Source organism: Eleutherodactylus coqui, chromosome 4 (genome assembly GCF_035609145.1).
Source record: "Eleutherodactylus coqui strain aEleCoq1 chromosome 4, aEleCoq1.hap1, whole genome shotgun sequence".
NCBI classification, from domain to species: Eukaryota; Metazoa; Chordata; class Amphibia; order Anura; family Eleutherodactylidae; genus Eleutherodactylus; species Eleutherodactylus coqui.
The window spans coordinates 32,670,251-32,689,936 of record NC_089840.1 but is presented as its reverse complement, the minus strand read 5'-3'; the positions used below and the strand labels follow the sequence as shown (position 1 = coordinate 32,689,936).

Sequence of the window (19,686 nt, the reverse complement as noted above, 5' to 3'; positions counted from 1 at the left end):
AGTTGTGCAGAATTACAAAAACAGGGCTGTTCTCTTCCTAAAAAAATGCTGCACCTGTCCATCGGTTGTGTGCGGTACTGTAGCTCAGCCCTATTCACTTTAATGAACCTGAGCTGCATTACCAGACCCAACCCATGGACAGATGTGGCGCTGTTTGGGGGGAAAAAAAGCAGACATGTTTTTTCTAAACCTGGAAAAGCCCTTTAATTTATGAAAGCCCTTGAATTACCCAGGTATTCTGCCTTCTCTTTGGATGACAACCATTTTACTATAGGGGCCACCTTCAGATCTGGAGACCACAGGCAGCCAGCTGACGTTGCTTGGCAGAGTCATGGCCAGTTGTTTGTTTTTTTTACTGCGGTGTTTTCTGTGTATTGTCAAGTTAGGGTAGGGGCTATTTCTCTGGACACTGCATGGCATAACTGGGTACAGTGTAATGCCATGTGACACTGTGACATCCAAGTAGTATAGTGCTGGATGGTGGAGTAGATAGGAGGCCCACCTAGAGCCAATCTAAGGACTGATCTACATCCAATCGTAAGCTCTTACCAGAGAGGTGGAGCGCTTGGTCCGGAAGCGCAGTTGCTTATCGAATGATTCAGAGAATTCCTGTATAGAGTTTGATCGCTTTTTCTGTTCTTTGCTTTCGGGCACTGAGGTGTCAACTGAGAAGATTTTGCTTAATTTGGAGTGGTTGTTGCTTTTGGTGTCTTTATCCCCATGAGGCTCCTTGTATCCCTTCAGATAGACAGGAGATGGTGCCTTGGAAGCTGAGTGGAATCGGGCCACATGCATGGCAGAGAGCTGGGCCTGGAAAAGGAGATGAGACTTCAGCAGTCATAAAATAGAGGAGCATCATTATCCCTGCAGGCATCAATGCAGAACACAACGAGGTAGGAAAAAATAATAATTGTCTGATGAATGCCCCTGATGAGTATCCCCAGTGAATGTCTGGGAAGAAATGCCCCCGGAGAAGGTCTGTGATGAATGCCCCTGGCGAAGGTCTGTGATGAATGCCCCTGGTGAATGTCCATCATGGAAGTTCCTGGTGAATGCCCCTAGTGAATGCCACTGATGAATGTCTGTGATGAATGCCCCTGGTGAATGTCCCTCATGAACGCTCATGACGAATGCCACTAGTGAATGTCCCTAGTAAATGTCTGTGATGAATGTCCCTGGTGAATGCCACTGATGAATGTCTGTGATGAATGCCCCCGGCGAAGGTCTGTGATGAATGCCCCTGGTGAATGCCTGTGATGAATGCCCCTGGTGAATGTCTGTGATGAATGCCCCTGGTGAATGTCCCTCATGAACGCTCATGATGAATGCCACTGATGGATGTCCCTGGCGAATGCCTGTGATGAATGTCCTTGGCGAATGCCACTGATGAATGTCTGTGATGAATGAGCCAGGTGAAGTTCCTGGTAAATGTCCATCAGGAATGCTCTTGATGAATGCCCCAAGTAAATGCTATCGATGAATGTCCCTGGTGAATACTCATAATGAATATCAACAGTGAATATCCATGATGAATGCCACTGGTGAATGTCTGTGATGAATGAGCCTGGTGAAGTTCCTGGTGAATGTCTATCATAAATGCTCATGATGAATGCCCCTAGCGAATGCCAACGATGAATGTCCCTGGTGAATACTCATAATGAATATCCCCAGTGAATGTCCACAAAGAATGCCCCTGGTGAATGTCCCTCATGAACGCTCATGACGAATGCCACTAGTGAATGTCTGTGATGAATGCCCCTGGTGAATGTCCCTCATGAACGCTCATGATGAATGCCACTGACGAATGTCCCTAGTAAATGTCTGTGATGAATGTCCCTGGCGAATGCCACTGATGAATGTCTGTGATGAATGCCCCCGGCGAAGGTCTGTGATGAATGCCACTGATGAATGTCTGTGATGAATGCCCCCGGCGAAGGTCTGTGATGAATGCCCCTGGTGAATGTCCCTCATGAACGCTCATGATGAATGCCACTGATGGATGTCCCTGGCGAATGCCTGTGATGAATGTCCTTGGCGAATGCCACTGATGAATGTCTGTGATGAATGAGCCAGGTGAAGTTCCTGGTAAATGTCCATCAGGAATGCTCTTGATGAATGCCCCAAGTGAATGCTATCGATGAATGTCCCTGGTGAATACTCATAATGAATATCAACAGTGAATATCCATGATGAATGCCACTGGTGAATGTCTGTGATGAATGAGCTTGGTGAAGTTCCTGGTGAATGCCCCTAGTGAATGTCCCTCATGAATGCTCATGATAAATGCCACTGACGAATGCCACTGGTGAATGTCTGTGATGAATGAGCCTGGTGAAGTTCCTGGTGAATGTCTATCATAAATGCTCATGATGAATGCCCCTAGCGAATGCCAACGATGAATGTCCCTGGTGAATACTCATAATGAATATCCCCAGTGAATGTCCACAAAGAATGCCCCTGGTGAATGTCCCTCATGAATGCTCATGACGAATGCCACTAGTGAATGTCTGTGATGAATGTCCCTGGTGAATGCCCCTCATTCACTTCCCAGATGAATGCCCCTGCATCACATTCACAAATACTATTCCACTGTAATTCGCCCCCCCCCCCCCCCCATGCGCCCTGCATAGCTTATATAGCAAGCAACCCCAGAGCTACGTACATCTCAGACTCTGTAAGCCTCACATAGCATGCTAAGTGTTCAGGTTTATGACAGTACAATCAGAAGACTGAACAAGTATGGAGTATTTGGAAAGGTTGCCAGAAGAATGCCTCTTCTTTCTAAAAAGAACATGGCAGCCTGGCTAAAGTTTGCAAAGCCGCATCTAAACCACAAGACCTCTGGAACAATGTCCTTTGGACAGACCAGACCAAAGTGGAGAACATCGGCCATAATGCCCAACATTGCGCCAACGATTGGCGAAAACCAAACACAGCATATAACAAACAAATAAAATAAACACAATTGGCATTATCAGTAAAATTCCGAACTATTAAAATATGTAATTATTTACCCTACATGGTGAATGTCTTAGAAACAAAATACATACTGGCAGTATTGTCCCCTCATCTCCTAAAGAAAAATCGAGGAAAAAGTAATCAAAAAATCACATGTATTCTAAAATGGTACCAATAGAAGTTACAAGTTGCTCTGCACAGAACAACCTCTCACAGCCCCATCGATGGGAAAATAAAATAAAGTTATACGTCTCATATGGCAAGAGAAAGCACATGGGGCAAGTTGTTTTAACTCCTTAAAGACCAGAATGTTTTGGCCTAAAAGACCACTTTTTAGAGATTTTCCCCATGTGGCAGTTTTACTGCCCTATTTTATTCTCTTCAGCTGCGTTTTTTTTCCTATGACATATTGGCTATTTTTTATATCTTTTTTCACTGACTGTTTTACTAGTGGTTAGAGATGAGCGAGCATACTCGCTAAGGGCAATTGCTCGAGCGAGCATTGCCCATAGCGAGTACCTGCCCGCTCGAAAGACAAGGTTCAGGTGCCGGCGCGGGGGAGCGGTGAGTTGCGGCAGTCAGCAGGGGGGAGCCGATGGAGAGAGGCAGAGAGAGATCTCCCCTCCGTTCCTCCCCGCTCTCCCCCGCAGCTCCCTGCCTGCCGCCAGCACCCGAACCTTGTCTCTTGAGCGGGCTCGTACTCGCTAAGGGCAATGCTCGCTCAAGCAATTGCCCTTAGCGAGTATGCTCGCTCATCACTATTAGTGGTATGAAGGTTAAACATTTAAAAGGTTTTTACATTTCTAATTGTTTATTTTTAAAATTAGTATATAGGCACAAATAAGAGCTCTGGGGGTCATTCGCATTGTCTTTTTTTATTTATTTCACACTTTTCCACTGTAGCTGGGGAATCCATTGCAGCAGCATCCATAGCAGTCCCTCTTATGGGGAAAAACATCCACCTATAGTCACAGTAGCCACTAAAAAACACCTGGTCTGGGTCTGCTATGACACTGCAGTTTTGCTGTGGCAGGGGGCACTCGGCAATCATGTGATCGCCAGGTCGAACAGCGGAAGTAACACACTTTCTCCCTTCACTACATAGCGCTGATTGAGCATTATGTAGCCTGTAAAGGAGAAGGCAAAAGCACTTAAGAACCACTTCTGTCTTCCCCTCTGGGTCCTCAGCTGTGATTAGCAGCTGAGGACCCGACCTGCTCCTGCAAGATTGCAGGAACAGGAGCTTTAATCTCGTGCTGTATATTTACTATCGGCTGGAATTAAAGTCCAGGACCAAGCCCCATGAATTTACTTTGCTTTTAAGGGGTTAAAGGTCAAAGAACCCCTTTAAAGCTTTTTTTACATTAAAACCTCACATAAATAATTTTTGACTCACATCTATGGGTTCGGATGTATGACACAGTCACTGATATTACAGCAACAAATCTGCCATGTGTGACCATACCCTTAAATTTCCACTGTTTCCCAATAATCCAGCTCATTTCAACAGACAAAGAGCTGAAACTGGTGACATAAATCTCTGTCAGAAGGACACAAATCAGCCTGTTCATCAGTGCTGGTGTTTCCTCAGTCTTATTAGCTGGGTTTTGGTGGCTTTAGACAGAACAACTATCATCCGGATAATCGCTTGATCAAGCAAACATAAGTGACATTTATTCCATGTAAATGTAAGGGGGTTATCGTTTTTGTGCCCTATTGCTTTACTTGGTTACTGCTAAGATATATGTATACATATTTTGCTGCTGAAGTGCCTTTGGGGAGAAAGGTTTAAGAAGTAGAAGGCTCCCGCTCTATGATTTCTGCCCGGTTTCTAGGAGGAGGGCTGTCAGAGCTTAGGCCAAGTGTTAGGTCTGCTACCCATGTTTACTCCCCTCTTGCTGTTCCAGGGAGACTCGGGCGTCACTATGCTCCTTCTGTATTCTACTTGTTTCTTCTACCTTATATCAGCACTGCACTAGTTAACCCTTCTCAGTGCTCACAGCACAGCTGCAGCTTAAATGGCAATCACCTTCCTATTTAAGGGAGCTGGGAATCCTCCCTCTTTGCCTCAGTTTTGATGTGTGTTTTTATCAGATACTTGATATATCTAGGTCGCCTGTCTCAGAACTGTTTTGTCTGTTTGATCCTGTTGCTGTTTATTCTGTATGTTCTTTGCCTTGTGGTTTTGCCTGTGTGAGTTTTTCCATTTCCTTCTAGTCTGTGCATCATTCCAGTCTCTGTGGTAAGTCAGTCCTGTTTTGTGTGCCCTATGTTCAGTACTTCATCCCTGTGCCCTATCATGGATAATTAGCCCTAAGGTTCCAGCATGGGGTCATTCTTCTCAGGACGCCTACCCTGCTTTTAGGCAGGGGTCTTCCCATCTTCCAGATTTGCTAAGGGCAAGATTTCCCATCTGAGATTGCCTTGCAGCATTACCTCTGACCTCTGGGGTCAGCTGGCAGCCACATCAGGTCTGGTCCAAAAGCCAGGATGGTCGGTTAGCACAGTGGGTCCAAACTGTTAATAAAGTTGTTTTAGCAAGCAGTATGATGTCTGCCTACGAGAGCTTCCCTTGAAGGATACAATGGGTGACTATGGTGAGAAGCCAACACTGGGATTTTGCATCTCATATGAGCCCTGCTTTAACTTAGCTGGAGCCCGGCCATAAGGGATTGGTAATGCGGTTTACCGCCTATACAGAAAAAAGCACTATGATGACCATTCTGATGCAGTCTTTATCTCAAACCAAGGTGAACCTTCCGTTGGCCAATAAAACCTGACCCAGTGAACTGGCCCAATTTCCTATGGGACTTTCAGAAAATCAAAGACCATGGATCCTTTTGATTGAAAAAAAATACTGAAACAAGGGAATTAACCCGATTCTTCTTTATTAGATATTAAAGGGGTTGTCCCGCGCCGAAACGGGTTTTTTTTTTTTTTCAACCCCCCCCCCCCCCCCCCCCCCGTTCGGCGCGAGACAACCCCGATGCAGGGACGGAAAAAAAAAAACCGCTCGGCGCTTACCTTAATCCCCGCGCTCCGGTGACTTCTATACTTACCGGTGAAGATGGCCGCCGGGATCCTCTTCCTCCGTGGACCGCAGCTCTTCTGTGCGGTCCATTGCCGATTCCAGCCTCCTGATTGGCTGGAATCGGCACGTGACGGGGCGGAGCTACACGGAGCCGGCATTCTGCACGAGCGGCCCCATTGAAGACAAGAGAAGACCCGGACTGCGCAAGCGCGGCTAATTTGGCCATTAGAGGCCGAAAATTAGTCGGCACCATGGAGACGAGGACGCCAGCAACGGAGCAGGTAAGTATAAAACTTTTGATAACTTCTGTATGGCTCATAATTAATGCACAATGTACATTACAAAGTGCATTAATATGGCCATACAGAAGTGTATAGACCCACTTGCTGCCGCGGGACAACCCCTTTAAAGCAGCTAACTTTATGCGTTTCGAGGATGTAGCCCCTTCCTCATAAAATGTCTGAATTTAGTGCAGTGCAGGAATAGACCAATGGTTTCCACAGTCAGGAGGAGAAGAATGACAGGTACCTGCCATTTTCTGAGGAAGAGGCTGCATCCTTAAAACGCGTTAAGTTGGCTGTTTTAATAACTAATAAAGAAGAGTTGAATTAATTCCCTTCAAGGGCGTAACTATAGGGGATGCAGGGGATGCGGTTGCACCCAGGCCAGGAGCCTTAGGGGGTTCATAAGGCCTCTCTTCTCCATATAGGGAGCCCAGTACTTTGAATAAAGAATTATAGTTGGGGGCCCTGTTACAGGTTTTGCATTGGGGCCCCGAAGCTTCAAGTTACGCCTCTGATTCCCTTGTTTCGATATTTCCTTCAGTCGAAAGGATTGTGCCTAAGGTTCATGGTCTTTGATTTTCTGAGAATCATATTACTGCACCCCGTTAGATACGGTGGCAAAACTTGGACTGGACTTAGATATATATATATATATATCTTCAAAAAAATGTTTGCAATCTTCACTATCAAAATCATATTCTTCATAGAATTCGCTCCACCCTCCTCTTCTCTTCTTCGGAATCTCCTATGGGAAACAGGGAGTTACCCCAGCCTAACCCCTGGCCCATCTCACATAAATATGGCCACCAGCAGGGTGACAAGGGATAATTCATTCAGTAGTTGCTAATCGCTTTATTTCAGCTCACGTAAAAGTAGTTGCTGGTTGATTAATTCTTGTCGGGTGCAAACAGGCAGTTGTTTGTCTTTTAACAACTAGCCAAAAACTTTGCAGTGAGGAGTGCGCTTCAGCAACCAAGACTATGAACAACCAGTGAACAGTTACTAGTGTAAAAAGTACACAGACAACAGTCATTCATCCGCTAACAAATCGCTGTAGCAACTGATTCAAGCCGCTAGTCAGACGATAGTTGTCTTATGTAAACACACCCTCTATTCTCTCTGTATTTTGCGCAAATACGTTGGTGTGATGGAGCCCTTAGTTATATGGGGCAATTACCGTATCTGAATTGTAAATCCAAATATATGGTTATCTTTAAGATATATATATATATATATATATATACAGTTTTTAAAACTGAGCAAACATGTTTATCAGAGCGACAAACGTGCGGCCCGAAAACAAACAGCGCAGCTGAGAAAGAATACACAGATCAATAAATAATTAGATGAGCGAATGGATCAATGAATAAAATAACAACACCACATTCGCAAACAATGTCAGTAGGGATATAAATACTGCTAGAAGGGGTTTTCTGGGACTGTATCATTGATGATTTATTCTCGGTACAGGTCACCCGTATCAGATGCTTGGAGGTCTCACGACTGGCATTCCCCCCAATCAGCTGTTTGCAGGAGCCGCACTGCTTTGGATCTAGCACAGCTCTGTACGTTGGGGCTTATTCATCAGCAGGGGAATTTTTGACACCAAGTATTCTGGCAGCTTTTCTTTCCTTCTTCAATTTAAAGATGAAACAAATGTATCCAATGTCACCAGATGTTGATACATTTGTTGCATCTTTGTCTAGAGATGTGGTCAGTGTACACCAACCAACTACTGGAGCCAGATTTAGACTAATTAAGCGACGTTTTACAAAGCCACATGTCATTTGCACCAAAAATGCTCAACTAATGCCAGAATTCTGGCACCACAGCAGTAATAAATGTGGCAATATGTGGCAAAACATGGCAGCTTAGCAAAGGGACCATTTCTATGTATGCAAGTGTGTAGGTATAGCAGGATGTGGCAAAGCGCCCAGGAATGTTGGATACGATGTCAAATAAGTGGACGTGTTCACCAAAGTACGTTTTTATTCTACAAAGCCCTCCATAGCACTACACCACCCTACATTGCTTCCCAAATCTCAATCCACCACCCAGCCCGCGCCCTCCCTCTGCTTACTAAATCACATTAAGTGCCCTTTTAATTCGAATCTTTCATTACAGCCTCCAAGACTTCTCCAGAACAGCACCTGTCTTCTGGAATGCGCTACCCAAAACTATCTGGGCAATCACTGACACACAAAGCTTCAGGCATGCTCTAAAAAAACACCTCTCAAGGGAGGCATACCATATCCCCAAAAGCAAAACTCTCTGTACTCTGCCTGATAACATGCTCCCTGTCCTACGGATTGCAATCCCTGCCAGCTGTAATCAACCGGCACCTGCAGTCATACTGATTCGGCCACTATACAGCCCAATTTGACTATTGTGTATGTGTATAGCATCCCTCACTCTCCACCTCGCCATACCGCGCACATCTCCAGCCCCTTTACCTTCTGTATCACCCCAGTACTTGTAGTATGTAAGCTCGTTGGAGCAGGTCCCTCACTCCTACTGTTACCATCAATTGATTACTTCATGTAACTGTGGTTTTGTTCTTATTCCCCCTGTCTTGTAAGCGCTGCGGAATATGTTTGCACTATATAAATATAGCTTGTTATTATTCCGTTATAGGTTTGGGGCTAGCAGTAAGGAAAAACCCCTTAACAGGCAAAAAACAATATTATCAATAATAACCAGCTACCGGCTAAAACCGCTTTCAACTCTATACTGACTGCAAACCCTTTAGCACAAAGCAAGCAGCTATTTCTCAAATACACTCTTTGTTAATAGTGAATATCAGATTTTCAGTATTATATGTCACACAATAAATGCAAAATCACACAAGTTTTCAAAATGTCCTAGCACCTTTCGGACACCTTTAAATAGTCCCCACATGGGTAGATCAAACCCAATGTCATTGAACAGTCCACACTTCCGTTGCTCCTCCTGTAGTATGCGTGCACACAATAATCACCAAAGACCGGCTCTCTTGGCTCCAAAAGGTGGAACCATTGGTAGTGAGATTTGCACACATTTCCTGTGAACTTAAGCTTCTTGGAGAGTTTGACCTGTTTTCTACCTTCCGGGGTGGTCACTGGAAGCTCCCAGATATGCCTTCCCTATGTACCGGCAATGGAGTTACAGTGCTAGCGATTTTTAGCCACGGTCCAGGAGTAGGTAGTATTTCATAGCAGCTCCTAAAAGTCCCAGAACATCTGCACCTAACAGAGCTGTCTCATAAGTCAGCGGCAAACGGAAAGTTTCAGAACCACAATCGACATCCTTTTATATCCTCGCAGGCTATCTACCAGAACCTTCCAGCAGGTATCTTACATTAGGCTTGTTCACTTTTACATTGGAGCTCCCGTGTGTCCAAACATGGTACTGCAGTCTCTCATAAATCAACAGTAACAGAAGGAATCTGACACCCTGCTACATAGGGATCCAGTATTGTATCAAATATCTGGTCCCCATTTCATTCAAGCCCTCTTTGGGGGTTTTAGTGCTGTTATTTTACATAATCTCTACATACACAATTTGTGGTCTGTAATTGGTCAAAATAACTCAAGTTTGTATCAGGTTTCCACTTGCTCAAACACTGATCTCACCACTACAAAATAGATCATGAATGATCCTTAGAAAAAACTCATGACAAAACTAATGACTGAAAAAGCTTACACCCATAGAGATAAATAGGATCATCATTATTTACATATTAGTAATAAAGCTGTTGTGCAAAAAACTTCTCATTTGCCCCAGAAAACCAGTGATTTAGTTACATTTTTTATTAAAAATCAGAATGCAAAAAGTGGAAGCATCTGCAGGATGATAATCCTCCCAGGGCAGGAGATGTGGGAGCGTCCATAGTATGACCATCATCCCAGGGCAAAAAACGAGAAAGCAGTTAAAGGATGATAATCCACCAAGGGCGGGAAACATGGAAGCATCAGCAAGATGACAATCCTACCAGAAAAGGAGAAATGGAAGTATATCCAGGATGATCCTCTCTGGTAAGGAGATGTGGGAGCATCTGCAGGAAGGTAATCCTCTCAGGGAGGGAGACATGGAATCTGTAGAATGATAATCCTCCTCCCAGGGTGGGAGACATGGCAGCATCTGCAAGATAATGATCCTCTCAGGTAAAGAGATGCTGACGTGTCTGCCGGAAGATAATCCTCTCAGGTAGGGAGACATGGAAGCATCAGTAGGATGATCATCCTCTCAGGGGAGGAGACGTAGAAGCGCCCATAGGGTGATCCTCTCAGGTAAGGAGTTGTTAAAGTGAGTGTCCGCAGAAAGATAATCTTCTCAGGTAGGGAGACATGGAAGCATCGGTAGGATGATCATTCTCTCAGAGCAGGAGACGTAGAAGCGCCTGTAGGATGATCCTCTCAGGTAAGCAGTTGTTGAAGTGAGTGTCCGCAGAAAGATAATCTTCTCAGGTAGGGAGACATGGAAGCATCGGTAGGATGATCATCCTCTCAGGGCAGAAGACGTAGAAGCGCCTGTAGGATGATCCTCTCAGGTAAGGAGTTGTTGGAAGTGAGTGTCCCCAGAAAGATAATCTTCTCAGGTAGGGAGACATGGAAACATCGGTAGGATGATAATCCTCTCAGGGCAGGAGACATGGATCCTCTTTTGTGTATTCCCTGCAGTTTTTATAGTTTTTGTTATGATTTCGTAAGAAACAGGAACTAATTTGCCTTGCTTTTTCCATAGATATGAGCTTTTACATCAAAGCATACTCTTCATGAGACCACAGATTTTTTGGAGGGCCACATACTTTTATGGGGCACATACTTTTTTGGGGGGTACATACTTTTTAAGAAGTGAGATGTCCCCAATACACCTTGCCTTTTATTAATAAAGGACATCCCATATGGTAACCTATAATCCCATCCCAACAAGCCATAGAACTCAGATTTCAGTGTAACTTTGTTTCTGACTTGTCCTACACAGGATTACCCCGAATCGCCTGTAAACCACCAGCCACATGATACAATAGTACAACTTTAATCTGATAAATTGCATTCTCTTACTTTCAGACCCAAAAGAAGCGAAGAATGAACCGAGATCCCATTGGTGCTTTAAGTGGAGCAGCACAAGATTTACAGATGATCCTCTTTACAGATGACACTAAACTGCAGAGTGATAGAAATGCCGAATGCAATTTTTGTTCAGAAGGATTTAGAGTACCGGGGACATGGCATCCTGTCATAATATCTCAGCGATATAGAAGCTTAATAGCACGGAGAACGCTTTCCAGGGGAAGATTAGAGAAGTGCTGGCTGATAATATTGGCACGGCGCGGGAATGTTACAAATGTAAATGTTGGACGGTGAATCTGGCTAATTATTGCCGTATCACTGCCGCTTATCTCTTAAACTTCTCAGTGTCCAATCAATGCAATGTGAAACCGACCGGTCACATTGGTGTCATTCAGATCTTGAAGCCTGAAGAAGGGTCCATAAAAGATCCGAAAGCTCGCTGTAACATCATGTATTTTTGTTAGCCATTAAAAGGTATCATATCTACAAGATTACTTGGTTTCTCTTGCTGAGAACAATCACACTTTGCTCCACAGGCTCACACCGTACCGAACTTTTTTTCATTTGGATTATGCTTAATTACTCGAAAAAATAGCGCAACATGCAGAGGTTTTTTTTCTGGTACAATACCAGACTCCATAACGGAAACTCAATTGATCTCATAATAGTCAATGGGGTCCATTAGGTGCCATTGTTGTCCCACAAATGCCGGATCTGGCACCACCGTTTCTTCCCTTTTTAACGGTTCATAGCCCCCTGGTGACATCCAATGTACATGTATGTTGGATATGCGTGGGTTTTGTACAGAGCAGGTTTGAAAGCCAAGCCCACTCTATACAGTGCAGGTTTTGGCTTTCTTTGACAGCTGACACTCCGATCCTGGCTATTAAGGCTGGGTTCCCACAGGGCGGAATCCCACCGGAAATCTCGCAGTTTGGCCGCAGCAAAAAAAAACTGAGATTTCTGTTGTGGACAGCTTTCCCATAGAGGAAAAAAAAAAGAATTGACATACTGCGTCTCGGGAATCCGCGCAGCAGCGCCGGCTTTGCCGCAACGGATTGGCCGTTCCATGTGGACATTATTTTTGACAAATTCTCCACATGGCTGGCCAAACACGGGATTAGCATCCGCCCTATGTTAACCCAGCCTAACCATTTAAATGCCTTTGTCAATAAGACTGTGGTTGGCTGTTCTGAGGTCATGGCAAGCAGGTACCCAGAGTTGCCTTGTATTTCTGCCTGTAGAAATTCAATATACCGAAATACTGAAGTATAGCGGTATATTGTATAAGTGATCAAACAATTGCAGGTTCAGGTTGAAGGGGACTAAAGGCTCCTTCAGATGAACATATTTCACTACACAATGCGTGTGTGGAATCAGCACGTGCAATACGCAGAGAATAGAATCCATTCATGTCAATGGGTTTGTTCTCATTAACAATTTTTTTTGTGCAGAATTGATACATGTGCAAAAAAATAGGTCTGCCTCTATCTGTCTGCGGATTTGCGCAGCAAAGGTCCCTATAGAGGTCTTTGGGATGTGTGCAAGTTTGCACACAATGCACTGCGCAAAACAGCAGGGGAAAGAATACATATGGACTTCATTTGGCAAAATAGCCTAATAAATCAGGATGGTGGGGGTGTCGCGCGCTTATGAACTGGGCCTGTATGCACAAAGTAGTAGACAAGCGCCAAATCAACCTAGTTCACTGCGCAAATATGTTGCACTAAGGCAAGCGTATTTTCGCATACGCTCGTCTGAAGCTGCCCTATAAAAAAAAACTGAAAAATAAGTTTAAAAAACTTTGACTTTATCTATAATAAAAAATTTAAATGTAAACATAAATAAACACATTTTATATTGCCTCATCCATAAAAGTCTGATCATTATTTTTACCACAAAGTGAAGGATGTCAGAAACAAAAATATACAACGCCAGAATTAAGTTTTTTGGCCACCCTAATTAGGCTGGCTGTCCACAGGGGAAGTTGTCATTGCGAGATCCGCGGCGACCTGTCAGTTCTGTCCCTCCCATGCGTCAGAATATCGCTGCCGTGGACAGGCAGCCCAAAACCAAGAAAAAAATGTAACAAAAAGTAATCAAGAAGTCATATGTACACCCCAAAACGAAACCAATAGAAACCACAGTTTGCCCTGAGAAAAACAAGTCTTCACACAGCAGTATGATGGAAACATAGAAAAGTTATGGTGGTCAGTAGAGAAGAGCGAATCTACTAGTTTCGAGTAATTACTCGATCGAGCACCACGATTTTTGAGTACTTCCGTACTCGGGTGAAAAGATTTGGGGGCGCCGGGGGGTGGGGGGAGGCGTGGTGGAGTGGGGGGTAGCAGCGGGGAACAGGGGGGAGCCCTCTCTCTCTCCCTCTCCCCTCCACTCCCCGCTGCAACCCCCCACTCACCCACAGCACCCCCCGAATCTTTTCGCCCAAGTACAGAAGTACACGAAAATCGCGGCGCTCGGGAGAAAAAGGGGCGTGGCCGAGTAGGTTCGCTCATCTCTAGTGGTCAGAAATAGTTGTTTTTTTATTATTTCAATTTGACACTGTGGCGATCGTTGTAATTCTTCTTACTCGTTCATGAACTGTCTGCATGATTAACCATGTGTAATGAATTACTTCCTCTGCTCAATGTTACAAGATTCAACAAAGAACATTTTATGCAAGCGACTAGGTGTCCATGACATCTCTGTGCAGGGGTGTCCTGTAGCAATCAGCATCGGTAAGAAAAAGCCTTGATCTCTATATGATGGAACCCCCTGGAATAATGATAAAAAATAATTTATGGGGCCCTGAAGAGTTTATGGGGCTCAAAAGTGATGACAGGTTCCCTTTAAGAGGTTGCCTGGTACCCTGGCACCTGATATTGACCCTTGTATCTTTAAAGGAAACCTGTCAAATTCTTAACGGTTTCCTGGCTGTGGGTACTACAATATAGAGATAGAGAGCTGAAATCAGTGTGTCTGTCACTCATACTGATCGCTTGGGGAGTTTTTTAAAACTTACATTTTAACCCTTTGCAATCGAATTATGGATTCAGGGTTTCCTAGGGGGCTTTCTCTTTCTGCCATTATACAATGGCGCCATCTGCTGGCTAGAGCCAGTACTACTGTATGGGACATGCTGGAGAGGCCCCCGATCACAGAGCGGCCAGTAATTTACAGTATGAATACCCTGCTGGACGTCTTCCGACATCGAAGCTGTACAGCCTTAAATCAGAATGTCTTCAGACGTCAGACAGTGGATTGGAAAGGGTTAAAGTTTGCAGCGCGGGCAGAGATGAGTGTGGTGCGCCTCATTAATATTAATCTATTCACTGCTCACCCTGCTCCCTGCTGCTGATTACCAGGTCTTTTTGCATTAGGCCTCATGGGTGGGTCGGATTCCACATGTGGGAGCCCACAATGGAATCCGACCCTGCCCGCGGCCAGCGACCCCTCTTACCAGTCCGGGGCTTCTTTTTCTGTACTACGGATGCGTGTGGAAGTGCCAGCTGGCGCACATGTGCAGTAGAGGTTTTGTTTTTTAAACTCCTGCTTTCCTGTGGAATCTGCGGTCTGTCTGCAATGCAAATTGTATACGGGCCGCGGATCGGACGGCTTCCATTGACTTCAATGGAAACCATCTATGCGGGAACAGCAAAAGGTCCGCAAAGCAAATCTGCATATTTTAGGTCAGCTGCTGTCGCCCATGCTTCGCTATGCGTGGCTTGAATTTGGATCTTTGGGCCTTACTCTGCATTTGGAGAGACCTATTAATCAGTTCCATTAATCAGTGGCAGGAGGCGGGCTGAACAATGAATATATGAATATTAATGAGCTGCAGCGGACTCCGCTCTGCTGCTCGCAGCAATCTTTGGTATAAAGTTTTCCAGAACTCTTGAAGTCATTGGTGGCAATGACAAACCACTGAAATCAGTTTCTCTGTCACTGTAATGTAACGACTGCAGGCTTGGAACCATTGGGGATTTAACAGGTTCCCTTTAAAGGGGAACTCTAGGAAAGAGACCTGATGAATTCCCCTCGCTATCTTAAATCTGATAAGGATAGAAAGTATTCAAGAAATATTGAATGGCAGCCGTCTTACTACCACTCTGGCGCTAAAGTAGAAATGGCGTTGCACTTCCACAGGGGAATGCAAGCGGTGGATTCTTATCTTCCTATGGTTTATGTTGCTAAAAAATGGGCAAAGTATATTCCAAATAGCAGTACAAGAAAATAACCCAGTATGGCGCCCGCGTAACTCACTACAGACTAACTCCATAGCACTTTCACATTAACTGCAATCCTAAAAATAAACAACCAAAGTCCCAGAAAACAAGCAGATAAGAAATCTTTGTATTCTGACCACATAGTTGGTATTTCAGCCGCACTTCAGTAGCGGTGAGCGATTCCAGCGACCTGATTGGTTGTTGGGTACACACCTCCTTTTGGAGATGTGCACAAGTGCTACTTCACGAGAGCAGCAGGGGGGTTAGGGTTTAGGGTTAGGTTTAGGGTTAGGGTTAGGTTTAGGGTTTGGGTTTAGGGTTAGGGTTTAGGGTTAGGGTTTAGGGTTAGGGTTTAGGGTTGGGCTTAGTTGCCGACTAAGCCCAACCCTAAACCCTAACCCTACGGCCCTGCTGCTGCTTATTTAACGGGCCGGCCACTCGCGCACATCTCCAAAGGGGTGTGTGTACCCAACAATCAATCAGGTCGCTGGAATCGCTCACCGCTACTGAAGTGCGGCTGAAATACCAAATATGCATTCTTACCAAAGCCAGTGAAACTAAAAACCTCTGCAAAAAGAATAAAAAGAACAAGAAACGTCTTCAAAGAATCTGAAAAATGTGACACAAATAGTAAACTGGACAGGTTCGGTTCACCATCGTTACATAAAAGATTCCGATTTTTGAGAGAATATTGCACAGAAATTATGGCCAATCCATCCAACAACTAAATATCTTGTTTTATGGAACAAAAAATGTTACAATTTGGAACTTTCAAGTAAATTTTAAAAAAAACGTGATTTATTTGTCATCCCAAAAAATGTCTGATTGATCTTTGCAGGTACAAAGAAAATTACTTTCACACAGATCTGGCCCGGACTTTATGGGAACTTTTCGCTTCTTTTTAAAAAACTTTTGCAAAAAAAGAAAAAAAAGTGAAACAAAAGAAAAAGAAAACAACAATCAAAGCATCAATTGTATGTAAATTTCTCAGAACTTGTTATTTTACTGTTCTTTGATTAATACTCTTTTATCAAAGAGCCAAAATGAGTGTGAACCAACTTAAAGCATCCGGGTCCCAATGCAAAATCTATAACAGGGCCCAAAAGGGACATTTTAGGCCCCTTCAGCCTCCAGGACCCAGGTGCAATTGCAACCTTTTGCACATTTTATAGCCTATAGACACACTCCTTTGTTTACATGGCTGCAGGGGTAACATGTCCATATACCCATGAGACGGCTGCAGCCAATCACTGGTCTCAGCTCTTGTGCTATGAACGGCTGAGGCCAGTGATTGGTTGCAGCCGTCATGTAAGTATACAGATATGTGACCACTACAGCCATGTAAACAAAGACCGGTGGGGAGGACCGGAGCCGCTATGTTGGAGCAGCTCAGGATTTAATGCTTCCTACACGGGCGAGCGTGATATCGGGCCATGAAATTCGGTCCTATATCATGCTCCCGAATGTCCGATTCACCCGCAGATGTGAGGCATTTTTCTTTAAAAATGCCTCATATCACTTCAGGTAAAGTAGTGGTCCACCGACGCGGATTTTAGCGCGCCAGAGGATCGGCAAGTGTTTCCCATTGTTTTCAATGGGAATCCTCGCATCGCACTCACGTGCACATCACATGCTGTGCAATGTGTTTTCCTGTCCCATTGAAAACAATAGGCGATGCGTTCCGAGGAACGCGAAAATATAGGACATGCTGCTCATGTATATGACGCGATTCAAAAGTATAGGGTTAATATTTATGCGAGATTTGTGCATCTCGCAACGCACAAATCTTGCGTGATTTTCTCGCCCGTGTGAAAGCGGCCTAAAGGAGTCGCCTCCAGCTTTTACAGACTTTAACTATTGATGACCTGTCTTCCTATCCTCAGATTATCACAGTGATCATAGCATTAAATGGGAGCTGTGCCTGCAGTACCAAACTGGGCACTGCAATATGGACAGCGCTATCTGCTTACATTGCTGTCTGCACTGACACTAGGCCTGGCGATCAGCTGATCAGCGGAGACCCCAAGTAGTGGACCCCCACTGATCAGTTATGGCTGACCTATCCTGTGCTGTCCTCACTAACAGCGGGTCTGGGAATCCGCTGATCAGCGGGAGTCCCAATTGATGAGTCAACCTGTCCTGAGGATAGCTCATCAATAATAAGAGTTCATAAAAATCCCGAACAACCCCTCTAACAGGTAAGCAATGCTTTCTATATTATTTTCTCACATTTTCCCCACTTAGCAAAGTTTTTCCACAACTTGACAACCCCTCTAAAAGCTGGTGCCTTCACAAGGAGAAGTAGTACCCCCACAAGATGATCCTTGGTGTCCAACAAAAGATTGGTTATATACCTCCTCCCACAGATGCGATAATTATCGCCCACTCTAAAACCAATTATTAATCCCACCCAACTGGTCATCGCTCCATGTAACTGTGAACCTATCCTCGGGTTGCTTAGTTATGAGTTACATATATCTATAATCCACATTCTAGACCTACCGGACATGGAAGAGACGCCCTTCTCTCTGACAAGGCACGGGATTGCCTTCTCCTATGGCTCCTCTCACTTTCTTCGATCCCACTATGTCCCCAGTAGCTACTCATCCATTTGGCAAAGAGAATGTCATCATCGTCTTCCTCGTATTCCATGTAAGACCGGGCCAGGCCTGGGATTCTCCCAGCGGTGCCGTGGAAAGCCAGGACAAGTTGTTGAGTGTTCCTGTCAACTACAAAGCGGCTGGAGCTAGTGAAAGGTTCAGATCATTCCAAGCCGCCCCCCTCTTAAGCTGACTTTAAGGAAGGGAGAAAAAAAAACAACAAAGCAGCAGTTCAAGCCGTGGTTTTATATAAGCCAATCCCTTGTAATCTATTTATCAGCGGGGAAGGGAGAGGTCTTTTAATCTTTCCATTACATTGATTCCCAAGTCACACAGCCTAAAGGGTGCTAAATGCAAGTGGCACTGTGTGGTCCAGCTCCCCTGCTGCCCATTGCATCTAACTGTCAATAGCTGTCAGTCTGGCCGACGAGAACATGCCTTCTGGGGACGGCATGTGCTGGGATTTCAATAAGGCAGCAGCTATGGAAATTGGAATAGACGTATCGACAATGGCCAGAACTGGCCGAGTTGTTAGGGAAGTTTAACAGGCGCAGATTAGTTCTGCATCGGGGTGACAGCTATCACCAGACAATACAACTTGTCTGAGCCCTTTACCCTCCTACTATCTAGCAATTTATAGGGAGTGCTGCTGCAGAACATGCTCGTTACCTTATACTTACAGTATATATATATATATATATATATATATACATATATCTACTGGGGATCCCAATACTTTTGTCAACATAGTATATTGGAATCTTTATGCCCTCCCCATATATATGGTGAAGGGGATATTAAAATCAGATGTGTGAGAATTAGGTCTAAAGGAGAGGATCACACAGGATATCCCAGTACAGAAAGCATCAGACGTATACTGACAGATGTATGCTGGTGGGATGTCCCCTGAGCAACAAATCAGTATGGGACATCCAGCGCTTTTGGACCTTCCAAAGTCCACTTTTGACAATGTTATTCGGAAATGGGAACCATCCAGTGTGCCCAGTGCAGCCACATTCGGTGAGACCTCATAAACTGATACAACGTGGACAATGAAACCTTGTACGAGCTGTGAAGGCATCATGGACATCATCTGCCCACACCAGGGGGTCTCACAGGCCATTGGAACATCCATTAGCACCAGAACCATCAGTAGGCAGCTGGATATGAAGGGTCACCACGGACGAGCAGCTGCACACAAGCCCGACATCACAGCAGTGCATGCATGGTAGAGCCTGCAATGGAGCTTGGAGGATTGTTCTTGGACTGTAAATGAGCGGAAGTAATGGACAGATGAATCACAGAACACCATCTTCCGATGAGACGGCGGCACTTGGCTGTAGTGCTTGCCTGAAGAGCGGTTTCTACATCACTGTATCATCCCAACGGTGAGGTTTGGAGGAGGTTCTCTTATGGTGTCAGGACTAGGGCCATTGGTTATAGTGAAGTCCACCCTCAACGCCAGTGGGTACAGAGACATTCTGGACAATGTGGCATTACCCACCCAGTGGCAATACTTTGGTACAGCTTTGTGTC

At 44.8% G+C, this 19,686-nt stretch overlaps 1 protein-coding gene across 1 annotated transcript in view; it reads right to left on the bottom strand.

Annotated features, from left to right (window-relative positions):
- Positions 1 to 18,202, bottom strand: part of LNP1 (leukemia NUP98 fusion partner 1) — a 48,304-nt gene extending 30,102 nt beyond the window's left edge. Inside the window, exons 1-2 of the mRNA XM_066598536.1 lie at positions 18,053 to 18,202; positions 550 to 810 (exon numbers count right to left, since the gene is read on the bottom strand). Coding sequence (XP_066454633.1) covers positions 550 to 810; positions 18,053 to 18,202 — 411 coding nt within the window. The remainder of the gene's footprint in view (positions 1 to 549; positions 811 to 18,052) is intronic.
- Positions 18,203 to 19,686: the final 1,484 nt, after the last annotated feature.